The sequence below is a fragment of the Euwallacea similis genome, chromosome 1, assembly GCF_039881205.1.
Source record: "Euwallacea similis isolate ESF13 chromosome 1, ESF131.1, whole genome shotgun sequence".
Taxonomy (NCBI): Eukaryota; Metazoa; Arthropoda; class Insecta; order Coleoptera; family Curculionidae; genus Euwallacea; species Euwallacea similis.
In genome coordinates this window covers 183,312-201,655 of record NC_089609.1, presented here as the reverse complement: position 1 = coordinate 201,655, position 18,344 = coordinate 183,312, and the positions used below count along the sequence as shown (strand labels likewise).

Here is an 18,344-nt window from a genome sequence, read left to right as displayed (position 1 = left end):
GGATCTCAAATATACAGTATGTATACGGCTGAAACGTAAATTATAGGTTTCTTCCGGCTTTTTGGGAAGAACTGCCACTAATAATGTTTCATGGTTGGTAGCAGAAAGTGCTGTTATTATACCATTAACTTTTCCCGTCACTCTTAAAAACACCTGTTACGATTACCCATTATTCTCATGGCGCTGAATGTTCCAATTAATATCAATGAAAAATGACTATGTAATCATTTTTTTAAGCAAATCCCATTTTGGCCATTTTCTCCGGTGCCCAACGACCATTAATTGACATTCGACTGAGACAAAAATACCTGAAGATAAGGATTATCTTTTACAAGAATCTATTAGGGATTTTCCGCTGAGGCATTAAAGTTATCGGCTACTCCGCATAACTTTCACATTACCCGACCATCAGGTAGCCAACCAACGAGTGACGTCCAGTAAGCCACCTGTTACCTGCTTAATTTTATGGTATACTGCACCATATGGAAATCACGTGGAATTTACGAAGAGAGGCTACAAATTCCAACTTTTAAAACCATATAAAATTGTAGTAAAATGTCACCACTTAAGTTTGATCTTCTAGTGATAAGTTCTGAAATATTTAATGCCAGTCCATGCTTTTTGCACGCTTTCTTTAATGCAATTGAAAAATGGCCAAACTACCGGGACTTGGCCATATTTGAGACATGGAATTTCTTTGACTAAGTTTGAGATATTTAAAGTGACCTCAACCTAGAAATGCATAAGGTGTTTTTCGATGTAGAACAGAACAGATTCATCGATGATCGTTTATACAATCACCTATTGCCCGAACGTAAATAGTTGACAAAGACAATAAAAAACATGGAATTGTTGTTATTGTGTCATCGCATTCACGTCGTTAACTACACATAACACTCATCCGTGTATCGGCGAATTTTACGATCGATTCCATTCGAGTTAATTTTGTTGGTGTCGAATTTCATCCAGCCCGCTCGTTTGTTGTGCTACAAAATTGTTTTCATAATTAGCATCAGGATCTCGAGCTTTGGAATCTCGTAATGTAACTGTTAGATTGGTCGGAATTCCCCAACTTTGAACCCTCGTAAAGGTCACCAAATTACCTTGAGATTGTTATGCGTCAGATTATCAACGGATTATTTTGAATTAAATTCACGTTGAACATGTTCTTATAGAATCTAGTCGCATGAAGCAACAACAGCTGTCACCGATTCATCACGCGTTTAATTAATTTACATTAAACCGAATAAGCTATAAACAATAATAATTACAATATTGACAATTAAGAAAACTAACAAGTGATACGGGGAACCGCAAACAGATGGCTGGCGGCAGTCAATAGGCGCCAGATCGGGTTATCTGGTGGTCACCTTTCTATAAACACACACACACATGTAACATATAAACATCAACAGTGTTAACCAATTAAAATTTTAATTAATCGCTAATGAAATTACGGTTTTGTTAAGCAAAAGAACCATTATTAAAGGATAATCGGAGAGTTGGGGAAGGTTATCAAACTCCTTACTGCCGAATGTACCTAGTTTTATCACACTTATGTAACATATCTATAGAGGGATATCTGGATGAAATTTTTCATATACAAGATCTTTGCACAACGTTTGAGACACCACGGTGGCAATCTTATACGTCGAATTTTGACAGAAATGCATGGATCCTTAGCTATATAATGTTGCCAAATTAAGAAAAAAATCTGTTATTTACGAATATGTAATGTTAAGAAAAATTATATAAAGCGATATAAATTTTGAGTACGCAATGAAACGATTATTTAGCGCGGAAAACAAGAGGGTTAAGATTCAATCGATTCCTTTTACCCTATAGCTTTTCGCCTTTTTAAGCATTTTAAACCATTTATACGTCCATATAAAAAGATGGCAATTATTTCGATAACGATTTGGGAATTTATAAGATAGAAACTAATAAACGAAAAAGAAAAATGCACACTCTGCTAGATAAAATACTCCAGAAATTTTAGTCCCATAATCTAAATCTTTCCGTAGTTTGTGTGTTGTGATATATAGACATTCCATTATACTAGACTCGAATGATCTAGTATACCACACATGCTTAATTAAGTGCTGTTGAAACAATACCAGTCATGCAAAACAGATGACTTGCGGTCATTCAAGGCGCCAGTCGTTGAGCAAATGACATGATAACAGTTATTGCTTGAGTAACAGTTTTTCTAGTAAACGGCTTATTAGGAGATGTGGGCAAAGTCGTGGGCAATGGGTAAACAATTCTGATGATAGAAGTGAAAGGTCTGTTTAAAGACAAGGAAAAATTAGCTAGATAGAATAAGGCGAAAGAAATTGAGTTTCAAACAAAATTGAACTAAAGAATTGACCTGAATTTATTACTCGTATAATTTGTATACTTCAGTAATGAGTGTTGGATAGCTAGACTGAGCTCATATCCACAGTAAGGAGAGGAAATATTGACCATACTTTCTTCATAAAGCATCTTTAATGTCAGACACCCAACTAGAAATTTCTTGCTCTATTACTGATTATAAACAGGCACCGAATTAATATGTATGAGAGTATGTATGTGCGGACAATTCCTTTTTGACATTTTTTTCTCATTTTATCATTATAATAGTGCGGAAAACTGTCATTTTCTTACTGATATTCGCATTTTATATTCATCAAGTTCAATGTCAATATCGTTGCTGATGAACCCCCGTGACTTGGATTGTTTATTATTAATGTTATATAAATTGGCCAAGTGTTTTAGGTTTTGGCGATGGTGAAAGTTTGTGTTTTGTGCAATAATTGCATATAGTATGGCGGCTCAATGGTCTAGGGGTATGATTCTCGCTTTGGGTGCGAGAGGTCCCGGGTTCAAATCCCGGTTGAGCCCGATTTTTTTGCTCCTTTTGGACTCGGCAAATTAGATGTTTCACGCTACCGAAACTAAGAGTGAATAATCCTCTAATAAACAAGAATATACGATCATGTTCCGTTTGGGTTAAGAGAAAAGACAGTGGCGTACAGCGACCCTATTTCATCGATCGAAAAAGGTCTAAGAATGCCAACTCGGGACTGGCGAAATTACTAGGAGCAAAAATAGGTAAGGGCGCGCCCGACGATGTAACTCAAAGCCATTTTTTGCACACATACATGTGTAAAAGAGATGACTACTCGAATCCTGGACGCTTTCAAAAATAACAGCAAAATTCAACCGGGATCTCTTCGGACACTTCAAGAATGATCAAAAAAAGAATCTGGGCTCAACCGGGATTTGAACCCGGGACCTCTCGCACCCAAAGCGAGAATCATACCCCTAGACCATTGAGCCGCCACACTGCACACGATTATACCACAAAACACAAACTTTCACTATACAGAAACATCTGACCTATGCATAAATCATTTATTATATGGTATTCTTAACCAATGTCACGTTCGTCGTTCACTTCATGGAGTCAAATTGCAGGTGGTTATTTATGGTGGGCTCGAACTTGTTTTGCGCCGTTCAGGTCATGTAGATTAACGAAAATTTTTAGCATTTTCTCATGCCTTTTAGTACGCCTCTGTGTAACAGCAGAAACTCCGATAATCCCAGATGTTGCATCGTAATCAAATAGTGAGCATCGGAGATGAGTCAAGTGCACATCTGGAATCCTTTCAGCAGCAGCGGTGGCACATCTGGGCCGATATTAAGCAAACCGTTTCAATTATCCCCGTTTTCTCTCCTCGCTGAGATGCCGTTTCCGTCTCCCTGTTTTTCTTGGCTTGTTTGTGTTCGTTTGTACCAAATCCTCCATATGGCGTTGAAGTGGTGATATTTTAAGCCTTCTCGGAATTTCCTCGTTGAAATATGGCTCACCAGTTCTAAACCCATTCAAAAAGCCGAATGTCAAAAAATGCGTCATCTGGTAGTATTAGGGACTGTAAATTTCCTTGGGTCTTTTGTTATGGGTGCCGGCTTTACGACTGGTTGTATTTTAGCGGGAGGTTGTCAGGGATTGCTCTAACAAACAGCAGTTGGATTTAATATAAGCACAGTTTTGTACCTACAAGTGGGATAAACATATGTATGTTTATTTTTATAGAAGATGTTTTGTTACTGGGATTTCGGTAGTTATGCATTAACATTTCGAGGGCAATCATTTTTTCATTATGAAATCTAAGAAATTTCCACTTAGAAATGCCCATTTTTGCTCCGAAATTACTTCTAATAAAAGTGGACTTTTAGAGGCATCTGCAGCTTCTGATCCCTCGATCATTCGTCGAAATTCTATCAGCCATAGAGATTTCTTTTTTAGTTCTTTTTGCCACAATAAAAGACATACATATGTTGACTAAACACAGGTCATTAACCATAGACATTCAATATCACACCTTCCATCAAGTTCAATGTTGTAATTTTATTGACCTACTGAGGTCGCAAGGATTGTTATTATTGCGGCATAAATTAACAAGGTAAACTTCTGTTAATTAGTTAAATATTTAATTAAGTATGGCGGCTCAATGGTCTAGGGGTATGATTCTCGCTTTGGGTGCGAGAGGTCCCGGGTTCAAATCCCGGTTGAGCCCTTGTTTTTTTTGGTCTTTCCTGTTGAAATCTCGATTGAGCAGTTCACTGTCTAAGACGTAAAGTATAGGGTCCGCCCCAGTTATAGGTACAAAAGTCGCCTTTCAACTACGATTAGTTCTTATACTTTAATTACTAATAGCAGGAATCAGTTCAGGTATCAATTCTGATTTTTTCTTATTCTGGATCTCCCCTAGTAGTAAAGAAATTTATTCATGAAAATTTTCAAAGCTCAACGGTGGTTATCACTTATGAACTGAAGTACCAATTACGGTGGAATGGCGATTGGTCGTTTGCACAATTTCCACAAAAACAAAGTTCGCCATTTTTAAATTCTCCTCATTTTATAGTTTAACATAAAGCCGAAATCCCTCCGATACGCTATACCCAAAAAGGGCTGCGATCAACACAATTTTTCTTATTCTGCACTGTTCTGCATTGAATTGTTGGCTGGCTACTGACGAAAAGCAGGATGGTGAGTTTAATTAAGTCTCTCCACATAAGCGTTGGTCGGTCCTTCGAGCTAAGAGAATCGTCAAAAATCCAATGCGACTACTAATCATTCATCACTTCTTAAGCTCTACACTGACATAATAAGCAAACATTCTTTGCTCCCTATTTACATTCCGTTGAAGAGCAACTTCTTAGATGGGACAAAAACCCAAAGGAAAAAACGTTTATTGTCGGCACTCCGAATGATCGGCCGTCTGCCCAAATAAGCAGTTGGCGCCAGATGTTAAATGCCAATGCGGCCTGCGGACAACAAAACCGCATCAACAAGCAGCAGCAGGAGCGGTTCTCTTTCTTGACGTGCTCGCACGGCCGTGAGAATTGCACTCGCTCGTTGCCGTTTATGGCAACAGGAATTCACAGGTGTTCCACGATTTCATTTGAATTTTAAGGGCACCGCTTTTTTGCGTTGCGCCTTTTTCCGCTACACTCGGTGGAATATTTGGGAATGAATTAATGTCCATGTTCAGTGACTATGAAACAATGCAATAAATTGAAGGATATTAATAAAAGCCCAATCATTACAGAGAATGAGAATCTGGAATGTATATTAATTTCAAAATTGTATATTCTCCAAATTAAAAAAGTCAAATTCTGGTTAGAATGGTGAAGGAAAAATATTTAATTACACTGATATTTACGCTCGACAAGAAGAAATAGTCGTCTGTTTTTCATGGTCTCGATACCGAATCAATCACCATGCATGATCAAAAATTAAAAAAAAAAAACAACTGTTTTATGACCATATAGAAAAGACGATTTTCATCATACTTTAATAGAAAACATGGTGCAGGAACTTTACCCTATAAATTTGACGCACTTTGTTTACTATTTGTAATCTGCGAAATGACTAACAAATAAAATTCTTATTATTAGGAACGTTTGTATTTTAATAAATAGGCATGAAGATGCATTTTTTGAGTTATGATTTTTTTCATTAATCTTGAAGTTTCCTTTCGTTTCGCATGTCCTTACTGTCATACTAATAAACTTATTATAAGGATAATAAATTAAGATTTATTCGCAATCAGTTCTCACGTTTCTGTGGGCAGAAATAACTAATAGGTATCTGTCTATGTATCGTCAACATTTTTTTAATTAATAAGTACGTAGTTCCAGATAGTCTAGTTCACAGGTGCAAATAAATCAAGGACGATGTGGACAGAGAAGGACAAGAGAGATTCTCTTGAATTTAAGCTTGCTTATGGTTATACATATACATATGTAAAATCAATGTTTTTATATATAACCATTATCTTCAAACTCCATGCAATTATAGTTAATAAACATGAACTAACTTTGGGAATTATTGAGTAGCTACCTATATATTTTTACCAATCTCCATATAATGAATGATCCAAAATTGGTTTTCAATCCTCTATATTCTGAGGTTCAAACAAAAACATAATAATCCAACCACCCTAGCATGAATGTTATTTTACCATATTCAAAGATTTTAAAAATCGTTTACAGTTAATTCCAAATTACAAAATAAAAAAAAAACCTTTTAGATAATATTATTATCTGAATTTATTTCGCAAAATTAATTTCTGCGGGAATAGCTCATTGATGACACTTAGGAATATCTTTATACACATCCGTAGTCACATTCAAAGTAAATTTGCTTACCAGTTTTCTTAGGATCGTCTTTCAGTGTATATATTCATGAAACGCAGGTTTCTATTAAATTATTATTATTAGTTTTTCAATTCTGTAGGTGTTTCTAAGTAAAGTGTGTCTTTAATTGTTTATTATGGGAACTTACAGGGTAAAGTTAATTATGTGCTATTAATTAATATTATTGGATTTTAATGCATTATGAAAATTCATTTCGCGTGCAAATTTCTATTATCTAATAATTTCACTTCCGTTATGTTTCTATTTGTTTTGAATTCGCGTTTTATTTTAATATAATTTCAACATAGCCGATATAACAAAATTACTATACAGAATACTCCAGGGAAAAGAGTCTACCCTCAATAGTTTTTATTTATATATTTTTTTAACGATGCGTAAAAACATGTCGACCCTACCATCGACGGAGACGTCCTAAAGGGCAAAAGAAAATTTGTTAATATCAGTTAGTACAGTTAATTTGGATAAATTCCTTTTTTTGAATTATGTAGAAATTTGATGCCGAAGCTATAAACTCCTGTAGAAGTACGTTGGCCCTTATACGCTATACGCACTTTTCTAATTCCGACAAATAATAAAAGGGATATTTATGGAAAACTATGGCAAAGTTTAAGCGACATTGCATGTGGAATACAAGCTGACACCAACCAAGATTTTATTTTTAGCTTCGCTAAATTAGAATCGGGAAACACCAGTTACAAATAGGCCACCGCACTCAAACGTGTGTGCCTGCTCATTTCCTATTTCAATTTATTTAAAAACTTTAGTCGAAAGTGAACAACAAAAGCAGTTTATTTTTAACCCAGATTAATAACTAATTATCAATGCATTGTGCGGTCTGCGATAGCCCAGCATCACAAAAATGTTCGGGATGCCACACTGTTTATTACTGTTCGCGTGAACATCAAAAAAGTGACTGGAAAAAACACAAAACAACGTGCAAATCCTATAAGGTATTAATCCGAAATCCATCTGGCTTTTTTAAAATATCTTTCCAGATTTGCAAAGATGATGTCATAGGTCGTTACCTTGTGGCGTCCAAAGACATAAAACCTGGAGAAATCGTGATTCAGGAACCATCCCTCATTCAAGGTCCCACTCAGGTCACTGTTCCAGTTTGTTTGGGATGTGGCAATGTTATCCAGGAAAAGAAATTCAAGCCCTGCCTTAAATGTGGATGGCCCGTGTGCAGTTCTATTTGCGAGAAGTCTCCACAACATATTCCAGAATGCCAGTACACTGTGGCTAAAGGGTCAAAGGTTGGTTGCTCCCAAATTTCTGAATAGGGAATTTTGAAATTGCATAATATTCAGGTCACAATTTCTACATTCGGATCGATCCATCCTTCATACCAATGCATCACAGTTCTAAGGTGTCTGTACCAAAAACAGTTCCTTTCGGATGTTTGGAAGAAAGTGGATTTATTGCAATCGCATTGCGAGGAGAGGAGAACTACCTCTAAATACAACAAAGATCGGATAACGATAGCGCAGTTTATTTTGAGTTTTTTCAAACTCAAGCACATTTTTACTGAAGAGGACATTTTGAGGGTTTGCGGGATTTTAACGGTAGGTAAAATTCCGTAAAAATTCGACAAGTAAAAGGACATTTAAAAAGTGTTGTTTAGGTAAATGGCCATGAGGTGCCTTTAACAAATCCTTCCCATGTGGCCCTATACGAAAATACATCGATGTTAGAACATAATTGCAGTGCCAATTGCAATAAAACGTTTACAAATCAGGGATCTGTTCTTATCAAGGCCGGAACCTATATTAAGAAAGGTACAAATATCCTTCCTTTCTAAACTGCTCGACAGATCAAACGAAACTCCTCAAAATTTCACTTTTAGGGGATCATTTGAGTATATGTTACACAGACCCGCTTTGGGGGACTATAAACAGGCGGCATCATCTGTATGAATCTAAATTCTTCTGGTGTTCATGTAAACGTTGTTCAGATCCTACAGAATTCGGGACTTATTTCAGTGCAGTCAGGTGTCAAAACAGGTATGACAAATCTCAGCTTTTGTAGCATATCTTTATTCCCGTGATTTTCAAAAGCTTCCATTAAAAGAGCTTCTAGTTACGTACATTTTTCAATTTCAAGAAATTTGGGCATCTCAGGATAAGTTGTTTGTGGATAATATGGTGAAGGTAAAAGTCAGGTATACGTGTAAGCAACGCGAAAGAGACTTTATGTGGTCCTTGTTTTTAAAACCACAAATAACATTTCATTTGAATGAAAATAAAAATTTATATAGATATTAAGAACAAGAAGGAAAATGAATAGGAAAATATTGTGTGGATCTTAGTAAAACTTGTCAACCTTTCGGTAGTGTCAAGGATAAAGCAACGGGTTATGTAATTAAATATACGCATTCCAGACTATTAGTTGTAATGTTCAAAATAAAGTAATTTTTTCCGAAATAATAAGAATTTGTTACTACAAGGTAGGGAAAACCTGTCATAATTGTAATAGGTCTTAAATACTGATGGTCTGTTTTTTTCACTTATTTTAATAGAACAATATCCGAAATTTTAATCAGCTGAGTTAGGAAGGATTATATCCCATCTACCGAAATTATGCCACAGGTGATTACCCCTTGCTACGACATTAAAAGTGTCTATACTCTTTCAGTAGCTGTACAGGATACGCCTTACCACCATCCTTTCTGAACCAATCCCCGAACGGCAAACTACCTAACTGGACGTGCACCAAATGCGAATCCCCTATCTCCTCGTACCACGTACAGGAAATCTTAGATCGTATAGGACAGGAGTTGCATGAAATGCCCAAAGGAAATAGCAAAGCTGCTAAAGAATTCGTTCAAGCATATGAAAAATATCTGCACAACAATCATTACTATCTAACGGATGTGAAGTTTGCCCTTAGCCAGCTGATTGGACACGAAAACGAACTGGGGCTTCCTGGGCTTGGAGATGAAGCTTTAGAATTTAAGGCTCGGTTGTGCAAAAGTGTTTCTGCATTGGTTAAAGTTTTAGCTCCAGGTTAGTGGGTAACATGAGTTGAGGCGGATATTTAGGATTGAAAATTTAAAATAGAAACGTATTATCATAAAACTAAGAATATTTCAGAACTTATGATTTTAGATCGTGAATATAGAACAACGTTTTATGATCAAAAATTCAAAAGAGGATGTGATTATTATTTCTGAGAGAAATGAAGTTATCCTTCATTTGAGGGCCATCTGATAATTATAGTTTTTGTAGGTGAAACACGTATTAGGGGGATCCTGATGTTTGAGCTTCACGCCACTGTTGCGGAATTGGGAAGAAGGAATCCCGATCCGCATCAGCTTTCTATAGTCCTTCAGGAATCAAGAAAAATCTTACAGGAGGCTCTAGATTTGTTGAAAAACGAGCCCGAATGTCTATCCGAAGGCAAAATCTACATTCAAGCCCAAAGGAACTTGAAGGAGCTCGAGACGGTCCTTACGAATCTTCATAGAACAATTGACGATTCTTCTCTTTAAAGACTGATAATTTTTATTAATCAAAAAATTGTTTAAGAGTGACAATAAAATAAATTGTGTAACATTTTATTGCCGTTTTCCTATTGAAAGTGACCACAGCAATACTCGCGAACGTAATGTAAATATTCAGCTTAATTAGCAATTTAAATCGGATAAGTGACCGTTTATGATCGAGGCTTTGTTCTTTTACGTAGAACGGTTTGCCTGACCCCATGGTACATGTTGGTTAAGTGACTTGAGAAGGTAGTATTGTAAAAAGGTGTGTCTAGAATAGTTCAGAACTATATGTATGAGGGGTATATAGATGCAAGATCATGTCACGTAAGTAAAGCTTGGAAGGAAATTCGAGATTTAAGTCAAATTTATTAGTTGGTTACTGTTATTGATAAAAAATTCAATTAGTCTAACCTCAACTAACCTTATCGGTACATGAGGAGGGTCAACAGTGATTTACATTAAGATTGTTCTGGTTTGACTTTTGTCTCAGTGGTAATTAAATCGATAAAATTTTATAATTTCAACCTTAAAACACATTCACGTAGAAAGAGATGTTAATTTGCAAATCTATTTAATCAACAATCAAAACATAAACAGTTTTGATAAGATAAAAACATTATTAACCTCTAATATTCTGTAGAAGCAACAAAAAATTATCCTTTTCAGATCCATTTCATTATTTCGTGTGCTTACACACTTTTCTCAGCATAACATTCGCAACTCCAGCCTCAACGGACATGAGCAAACGATTTAAAGTGTTCATCTCAAACCCTACAGTTCCCAAAGTTGCAATGGAGCTTCTAAAATCCAAGTAAGAACTAGATCAAATACCTACAAGTTCTTACTTTTTTTAAATTTCTCCCACTATTGTTTTTTAGATGCGAAGTAATCACAACGACTAGCTATGACCGAATAGCCGTACTAAAGGGCATAGTGGGGGTTGATGCTCTGCTATGGGCCACTCACGAGAAACTGGACAAGGAGCTGCTAGATGCTGCAGGTAAATCTGTTTAATTATTTTGTTATATTCAGATAATGGTATTTTTGTAGGTCCCCAGCTAAAAGTTGTAGGAGCAATGTCAGCTGGAATTAATAACATAGATTTGAATGAACTAAAACAGAGAGGAATTAAACTGGGCAACACCCCGGTGGTGTTAAATAATGCAGTGGCGGACATCGCCATAGGCCTAGCATTAGGAGCTTCACGAAGATTCACTGAAGGACGCAAACACATTGAAGAGTTTGTTTCTTTTTTTTTGAGATACAATACAACAAAATTTCATTTAAATGTTGCAGATCCACGTGGCCCAGTCACTTCAACACTCAATGGATGCTCGGCAGGGACATTACAGGCTCTACAGTAGGTATAGTAGGTTTCGGAGGTATTGGGCAAACCATCGCTAAAAGACTGAAGGGATTCGACGTGGCTAAAATGCTTTATACTGGGCATAAGGAGAAGCCCGAAGGTTGTAAAAATACAAATTCGTTTACAACTCGAATAACACCAATTTCTTAGGACAAAAACTAGGGGCCACTTTCGTGGACCTCAATACTCTAACACAAAACAGCGACTTCATATTTCTTTCAGCTCCCCTGAACAACGAAACTCTCCATATGTGCAATGCAGATTTTTTTAAAAAAATGAAGAAAACTGGGGTGTTAATTAACGTCGCCAGAGGACCGTTGGTAAAACAATTATTACGAATAGGTCGTAATAATTACTGTACGTAAATTTACGGGTTTAGGTGGACCAAGACGCCCTTATAACTGCCTTAAAAACCGGGGAAATCTTCGCTGCAGGTTTGGATGTGATGACCCCTGAACCTATGAATCCAGACAATGAATTGTTGAAGTTGCCCAATGTTTGTAAGGGTTTGAAGTGTTTTTAAAATTACGGATTTTAAATTTGAAATTTTAGTCGTGACGCCTCATATTGGGAGCGCCACAGAGAACACCAGGAATGCCATGGCAGAATTGACAGCCCAGAACATTTTACGAGGATTGGGAGGAGAAGAGATGTTCACTCCAGTTCATTTATAATTTGCTTAGGATTGTTATCTTGGATGCAATACATTTTTGTATAAAATAACATAGATATTATTTCTAAAATCTACTTTTTAATACTTCTATTCCAGTCGTCAACTTTGTTGTTCCTAACATATTTACGTTAAAACTTAAAGACTTATAAATAGTAAAGCTTTTAGCAAAGCTAGCAATGGTTTTACATATGCCGCGGCTGCGATACATTTCATGTATCAACGCTCTAAAAATAGACCTAAGAGAATCAATAAATTAGTCCTTAAAATTAATTAGTAAAAATAAATATGTACTTACGTTAGGTGTCATTAAAAAGTACGGTTAAAATTTTCAAAAATATAAGAGTAATTTCGACTTAGAATTTCTTATAATAATTATGCTAAAATTTAAGAGTCTGGTGAAAATTTTCTATGTAACTTAGGCAGAAAAAATATTGTCAGTCCCAATAAAATGTCCTCAAAGAACCACTACTTTGACCTCAGTTTTCCGTTTTGTTTAACTAACAAGAAAAACGAATTTCTTTTAAAACCTCAAATGTCATTTTGCTCTAGACTGATTTTTAACTTCCTCAAACTAATAATTTTCACCCTTACAATTTCAAATTGTGTGGAAATTGTAAACCATTAATATTTCCCTGTAAAAGTGAACAGAAAGTTCTTATTAACCTACCTTAGCACCAATCAGTTTTTTTCTCTTCGCAATACTTTAAATACTCTTAGAATTGGAACTAATTTGTACAGGTTATGCTCTAATACTATTAATTTAATTACAGATTCTAATACCAAGGGTAAAGTCAATGTGGTTTTATTATTTGAAGAGATCCTTATAAAAACGATATTTTGAAACAATTATTTATAATTTGTTTCAATTCATATAAAATGGCGAACCTAAAAGTATAATAACCAATTAGGGTCGTGTCGGTCAGTTAGCTACGTCACATCTTGCCCCCATACAACGATCTAAATAGGGCATGAAGCATTTTTATTTGCGATTTTTTCTGATTGTTTTAGCAAATCAGACACCAATTTATAACGATAAATTGGACGAAGTGACGTCATCATAACGTCTTACGTTTTATATATACGCGAATTGCACGCCATAATGCACCTTTGGTGTCAAAATTATGTTACAAAGAAACGAGCACGTGGTGTCCTTCCGCTCAAAAAGTAGGAGTAGTTTTAGTAGAATGTCAGCAATTGTTCGCTACATCCAATTCTAGATCGTTGCCAGCATACAAAAGGGCTAATCGCTTTGAACATCAAAATAAGGAGTATCTAGGAATATCAAAACATCCAGGAACATAACTGACTACCAATCCTTGAAATGCCTGCCTTTGAAATCCAAAAGACTAACATAAAAGAGGTGAAATGCAATTATTTACAATTGAAATAAGGATCCGTTCAAATGATGAAATTGCAACAAATACCCTGTTTTTAATGCGGACCGCATACTTCAGTCTCTAACCCAATGAAAGCAAAATTGAAAAGAAGATAGGAAAAACCTATTTCAAAACACTCCTTCATATCACAAAACAACAGTTGCTCTTCAATACAAAAATTGAAGCATTCATTTTCACATGCAATCCCCTTCATAATTATAACCTTCACTATAACCTAAACTTACTTTAAATCACATCTTTTGATCGTTCCTGTCCATCCTCCCACTCCTTGAAAAACCCTTTGCCAGTCTTGCATTCCCTGATGGTCACAGTTTTCAAATTAACAGTGACATCGGTGATGAATACTTGGTCAGCTACAGGATTCCTCGAGAGCCAGAAATCGGAACTGGGACTCATTAGTTCAGAAAAGTCTTGTGAGTCGTTATTGTTGTTGATGGATTTGAGAGAAAGACTGAGTTTTTCGTCCTTTTCCTCAAGTTTAATCTGATGGTTTAATAATGAAAATCAACGCGAGTGTTTGCAAAAGATAATAAGAAATAACAACATTTAAAACCTAGTTTTTGTGGTCTATATAACAAAAAATAAGAATTTTTAGCCTGTTTTGTACACACAAACATACTAAAAAGAAGAAAAGTCTCTATCTTACCTCAGGTTTCTCACCTCTCTTCTCAGTCTCTGAAGGCAAAGCAGCCCTGGGATAAGCAGCATCACTTCCAAAGTATTTCTTATCTGATGAATGTCTCTTATCTTCGTGTTTAATTTTTGCTGGTGGAGGACTAGCAGTTGTGGGACTTGTTGTTATAGTAACTCCAATCTTCCCACTTTCAGTAGACAAAACTTCAGCTTTTCTCTTAGTGCCTGCCTCTATTCTAGATAGCAGTGGCCTTCTGTCATCGCTGCTTGAGCTGTTTGAATTGTCATTTTCTGCAGCTGTAAGAATGGAGTTGGAAATGTGCTTGGAGGCTTCCAGTTCTGAGCCTGTATGTTTGTCAAATATGGTCTGATTTGAAGTGATTGATTGTGTGTGCATTGCAATACCTGTTCTTGTTTCTTCATCTTCAGTCCTCTCAGGTATTAAATCTCTTTCCTCAGAATTTATGGGACTGCTACAAATATCTGCATTTTTATTTTTCTCAGGTTTGTTTGTATTGTTTTGATGGGGACTTTCATCTTGACTTTCATCTTCGCTTCGACCTAAATTAGACATAGTTAAAGAGTCAAAACCTTTACTTTTGGCAATAATTTAAAAGCGTTGCATGTAATCTTAAATCATTTTAAACTGTATTTTGTAGCATCATACCTTCATCTTCTGTCTCTACTTCCTTCTGTGTTTCTTTCCGTTCTTTCTTTTTCAATCCCCTTTTCCCAATGCTGTCATTTCTCTGTGAATGCTCAAATTGCTCGATAAGCCTCCCATCCAAAATATTCTCCTCTGGCTCCCAAGTGTTATGTTTCTGACTCCAACCTTTCCATTTCACATAGTACTCAATAACACCCTAAAACATTTCTCGTTAGGGCTCTTTGTTCATATATGTTTTGTTTGTTATAAATTCTGTAATCTGGAATAAAATACCTTTCGATTTCGTTTCTTCATAATTCTCTCTGCTGCGTAAACTTGGTCTCCAAGATCGACTTGCTCCATTTTTTGACTTTTTAATGCTTTGTGTGTTCAAAAATTGCAATTGGTGGAACAATGGTCATGAAGAAAAGTCCTTAATCGAAGCTTCTTACATTTTTGCTGGTTTAGAAGTACAGCACTAGGTGAAAACGCAAATTTCCAACAATGTATAGTTATTTGCATCTGTTGTAAACAGCTTTTGTGTTTATTTTACTATCTGCTCGTTAAATAACAAATTTATAAGAAACTTTCCCACCTCTCTGCTTTGTTTATTATTACAACAAATCATTTGATAGAAAACAACGGGATATAATGCGAAATCCATGCATGTTTTTATTTAATGCACGTAAACTGAGAGAGGCCGTAATATACTCTGACAGTCTGGCGACGCTCTTGACGGTTAAAGTGACATGCAAATTGACAAATACTTGAAAATAATTTGAATTTGTCAAAATGATAAGTATGACGATATTGGGTATGCGTACCTAGAAAAAATGTTTTTATTTACTGCAAAATAAGACTCACTATTATATATATTTAATGTGTACAAGTGTATTTTGGGAACAGCAGCGTTTTATACTCAATTGGAGTGGTCACATTTAGGTAATAGCACCGACTTGCAGCAATAAAGTGTATTCCACTGAAAAGTTTGAATTTCGAATCTTCAATTTTTACAAGGTATCATTAATATCTGATTGTCAAATCAAATTCTCAGACAGAAAGTGGTCAGCAAATTTAAGCATCAAGTGCTGCAGCACTCGACCGCTACAAATTTCCTGAATGCGCTCAATAAATCACATTGAAAAAAGAGGAAGCAGTCATGAGTTGTGGAAACACATTGGAACAAATGGGAGTGATTTTGATGCCTCCCTTTGGTGTAAATAATTTTGAAAAGTTGACTCATCATCGAGTTGTCACTTTCAATGGATTCTACTTAATATAAAATAACCGGAAGTAAATTTACACGGTTTTTCTGGCTTTGTGACCCCCCCAAATGGGTTATAACTCGACTTGACAGGGAGAAATTAATGACGCTTCCGAAAAGAAACGACGTAAACGATTTGCCGAAGCAACTCGGGGATGTCCAGTTCTGTTTCTGTCAAATTTACAAAAAAAAGCCTCGTGTCCAACTTTTTCCCGATGTTGTGTTGGGAGAAAATTGATAGAGGATCTTTGCTTGCACAGAAAAAAATTATTAATGTTTCTTAATGGAGTTTTCGTAAGCAAATCGTATCAATACAAATAACTTTTTAATTCATTATGTAAAGTATGCAATAATGGAAACACGAAAACGTGCTTTATTAATTTAAAACGTTTGTTTGCTAGATCATTAAAGTTTAAAGCAGTCCGGTGAAGTTTCCATTGAACGGGGCTAAGTTTTATTAACTTGTTTAGTAGGCAACATCGTGACAGCTAACGAATAAATAATTCAATCGAAAAACAAGTCATTAAAACTTTAGCCCCTCACTGCTCTGTTTATATAAATAAAGATAAATAATACCCATGCTGACAAACACGAAGTGTAATGTATTTTGTATGTCCATTTTCGATGTTTAATGGATTTTGGAAAACGATACGGGAAAACGACTGGTTTTCTATTATTATTAACATATAAACCACGGCAATTTATCACGAAAACCCGATGGGAATAAATTGGAAATATTAATATAGGGGTTTTCATTAAATCAAGCAAAAACTTCCAGTATAGATTAACATACCTTATTTAACGCAGAGGCAGTTAAACACTAAATCTGTTCTCAAAAGAAACCGTTAAGGGCGTAAACGAGCCCCCTAATGCAATGCAATTCCCCAAAACGCAACATTTTCTTCCAACTTTGGTCCGAAATATGGCTGCCCCCATTTTATTAGACCGTAAAAAATTACGAACTCTCCGTACTGCGAGATATCTCCATTGCTTAATCCGGCCTCGCCTCAATTTGAGGTTTGCCCCGTTTTGTTACGGGCGTAAATCTCCTCAAATACCCTAAAAAACTTATTGTTAAAAAGGGGTTTCCGAAAAATTGGGATTACTTAATTAGGTTAGTTCTGAAGGGCTTTTGTTGTCGGTCGATCGTGTTTTGCTCTCGTGGTGTAATCCCTTTTCTGTCTGCTTGACATCCTGTTGTTGTAGCGATTTATTGGGTACTTGTGTTTTTCTTTTAAAGCAAAATCCTTCTCTCGGCCATTCTTGAACGGGCTAGAGGGTCCAGTCGTTGCGCCTTTCCTGCTTTTCGCAAAATTAATTAATTCTCATGTAATAAATCTGAAAAATAAAACTGACAACGCCGCGCCGCAGGTTCGTCACTCACCGTGTATCGTCGTTGTTTTAGAAGCGACTGTCATAGTTGGCGTCTGGTTCAATGTAGCCACGTTGTGTTAAACATCTTCGGAAAATATCGAAATTTGGTTCAGTTTCATTACAAATATATCATATAGGAAGTTATTTGGAATTCGTGGGCGTATGGGGATACAACACTGATAGAAACAGAAGTAGAGTGCTTGTCAGAGCAATATCGTTGCAGTTAGAAAAAAAGGTATGTGTGACGAAGTATTCCAACATATAACGCTATTGATGAAGTTACGGTCCAATTGGACCCCAAATCCGTCTTGCTGACTTATTCCTTTCTAATACCCAATCTATGGCATCAAACATCGGCTACTCTCCAACTCCATTCAACATCGCTGAGTTTCGCCCCAAATTCGACTATTTATCTAAAGCTTTTAGCTTATTATAAACCGATATGTCAAAGGGCTTTCAAACATTTGCTCAGAGTTTCTTATACGTTTCCTGTGTAATGAATGGATCTACCCTAACGACTCCCAATGGACATATTGGAGTGGAACTTCGGCAAGGGCTTGCTGACTTCGATCGTTTCGAATGTCTTTACGAACTCCTATATACCTACCAAAATGGGAATTATATCAGCTAAAGGCCTATTGTGCGAGGTTTTAGTTAACCTGCAAAGTTCCCTTTTGTATGATTGTCTAAGTGAAGTCACTTATTCGGGATAGTTTATGGTTATTGTTTGCAAAAATGGTCTGTCCTCCAAACAGAATGGGAGTGTTCTTTTAATTATATTATTAAACCCCCC

At 36.0% G+C, this 18,344-nt stretch overlaps 4 protein-coding genes and 3 non-coding genes across 9 annotated transcripts in view; 5 read left to right on the top strand and 2 right to left on the bottom strand.

The window, feature by feature from the left end:
• Positions 1 to 15,513, bottom strand: part of LOC136409353 (polycomb group protein Pc-like) — a 32,001-nt gene extending 16,488 nt beyond the window's left edge. The window contains exons 1-5 of one of the 2 annotated variants that reach the window (XM_066390792.1): positions 15,208 to 15,513; positions 14,935 to 15,130; positions 14,673 to 14,828; positions 14,281 to 14,612; positions 12,689 to 14,117 (exon numbers count right to left, since the gene is read on the bottom strand). In XM_066390792.1, coding sequence (XP_066246889.1) covers positions 13,860 to 14,117; positions 14,281 to 14,612; positions 14,673 to 14,828; positions 14,935 to 15,130; positions 15,208 to 15,276 — 1,011 coding nt within the window. In that variant the 5' untranslated portion in view covers positions 15,277 to 15,513 and the 3' untranslated portion in view covers positions 12,689 to 13,859. Of the gene's footprint in view, positions 1 to 12,688; positions 14,118 to 14,280; positions 14,829 to 14,934; positions 15,131 to 15,207 lie in introns of those variants that run through there. The other variant, XM_066390782.1, reaches the window with a different exon arrangement.
• On the top strand, positions 2,815 to 2,886 carry TRNAP-UGG (transfer RNA proline (anticodon UGG)). Its single transcript has one exon. It is a non-coding gene; the product is annotated as a tRNA-Pro (tRNA).
• Positions 3,253 to 3,324, bottom strand: TRNAP-UGG (transfer RNA proline (anticodon UGG)). The gene has a single exon. It is a non-coding gene; the product is annotated as a tRNA-Pro (tRNA).
• On the top strand, positions 4,494 to 4,565 carry TRNAP-UGG (transfer RNA proline (anticodon UGG)). Its single transcript has one exon. It is a non-coding gene; the product is annotated as a tRNA-Pro (tRNA).
• LOC136409306 (SET domain-containing protein SmydA-8-like) lies at positions 6,675 to 10,275 on the top strand. 2 transcript variants are annotated; one of them, XM_066390738.1, is made up of 7 exons: positions 6,675 to 6,841; positions 7,707 to 7,967; positions 8,022 to 8,276; positions 8,336 to 8,489; positions 8,558 to 8,714; positions 9,346 to 9,716; positions 9,939 to 10,275. In XM_066390738.1, exons 1-7 carry the CDS (start codon positions 6,827 to 6,829, stop codon positions 10,199 to 10,201), a joined length of 1,476 nt encoding a protein of 491 aa, XP_066246835.1. In that variant the 5' UTR covers positions 6,675 to 6,826; the 3' UTR covers positions 10,202 to 10,275. The 2 variants fall into 2 exon arrangements, with proteins under 2 accessions (XP_066246835.1, XP_066246826.1); XM_066390729.1 differs by lacking the exon at positions 6,675 to 6,841 and adding an exon at positions 7,275 to 7,661 and having other exon boundaries at positions 9,939 to 10,274.
• On the top strand, positions 10,403 to 12,589 carry LOC136409367 (glyoxylate reductase/hydroxypyruvate reductase-like). Its single transcript, XM_066390814.1, has 8 exons — positions 10,403 to 10,522; positions 10,865 to 11,009; positions 11,077 to 11,198; positions 11,249 to 11,438; positions 11,495 to 11,664; positions 11,715 to 11,884; positions 11,944 to 12,064; positions 12,117 to 12,589. The coding sequence occupies exons 1-8, from the start codon at positions 10,516 to 10,518 to the stop codon at positions 12,236 to 12,238; spliced, it is 1,047 nt and encodes a 348-aa protein (XP_066246911.1). The 5' UTR covers positions 10,403 to 10,515; the 3' UTR covers positions 12,239 to 12,589.
• A 2,151-nt stretch (positions 15,514 to 17,664) lies between the features above and the next one.
• The window catches only part of LOC136410518 (uncharacterized), a 31,154-nt gene continuing 30,474 nt past the window's right edge, over positions 17,665 to 18,344 (top strand). Inside the window, exon 1 of the mRNA XM_066392716.1 lies at positions 17,665 to 17,786. The gene's annotated coding sequence lies outside the window, so the exon portion shown is untranslated. The remainder of the gene's footprint in view (positions 17,787 to 18,344) is intronic.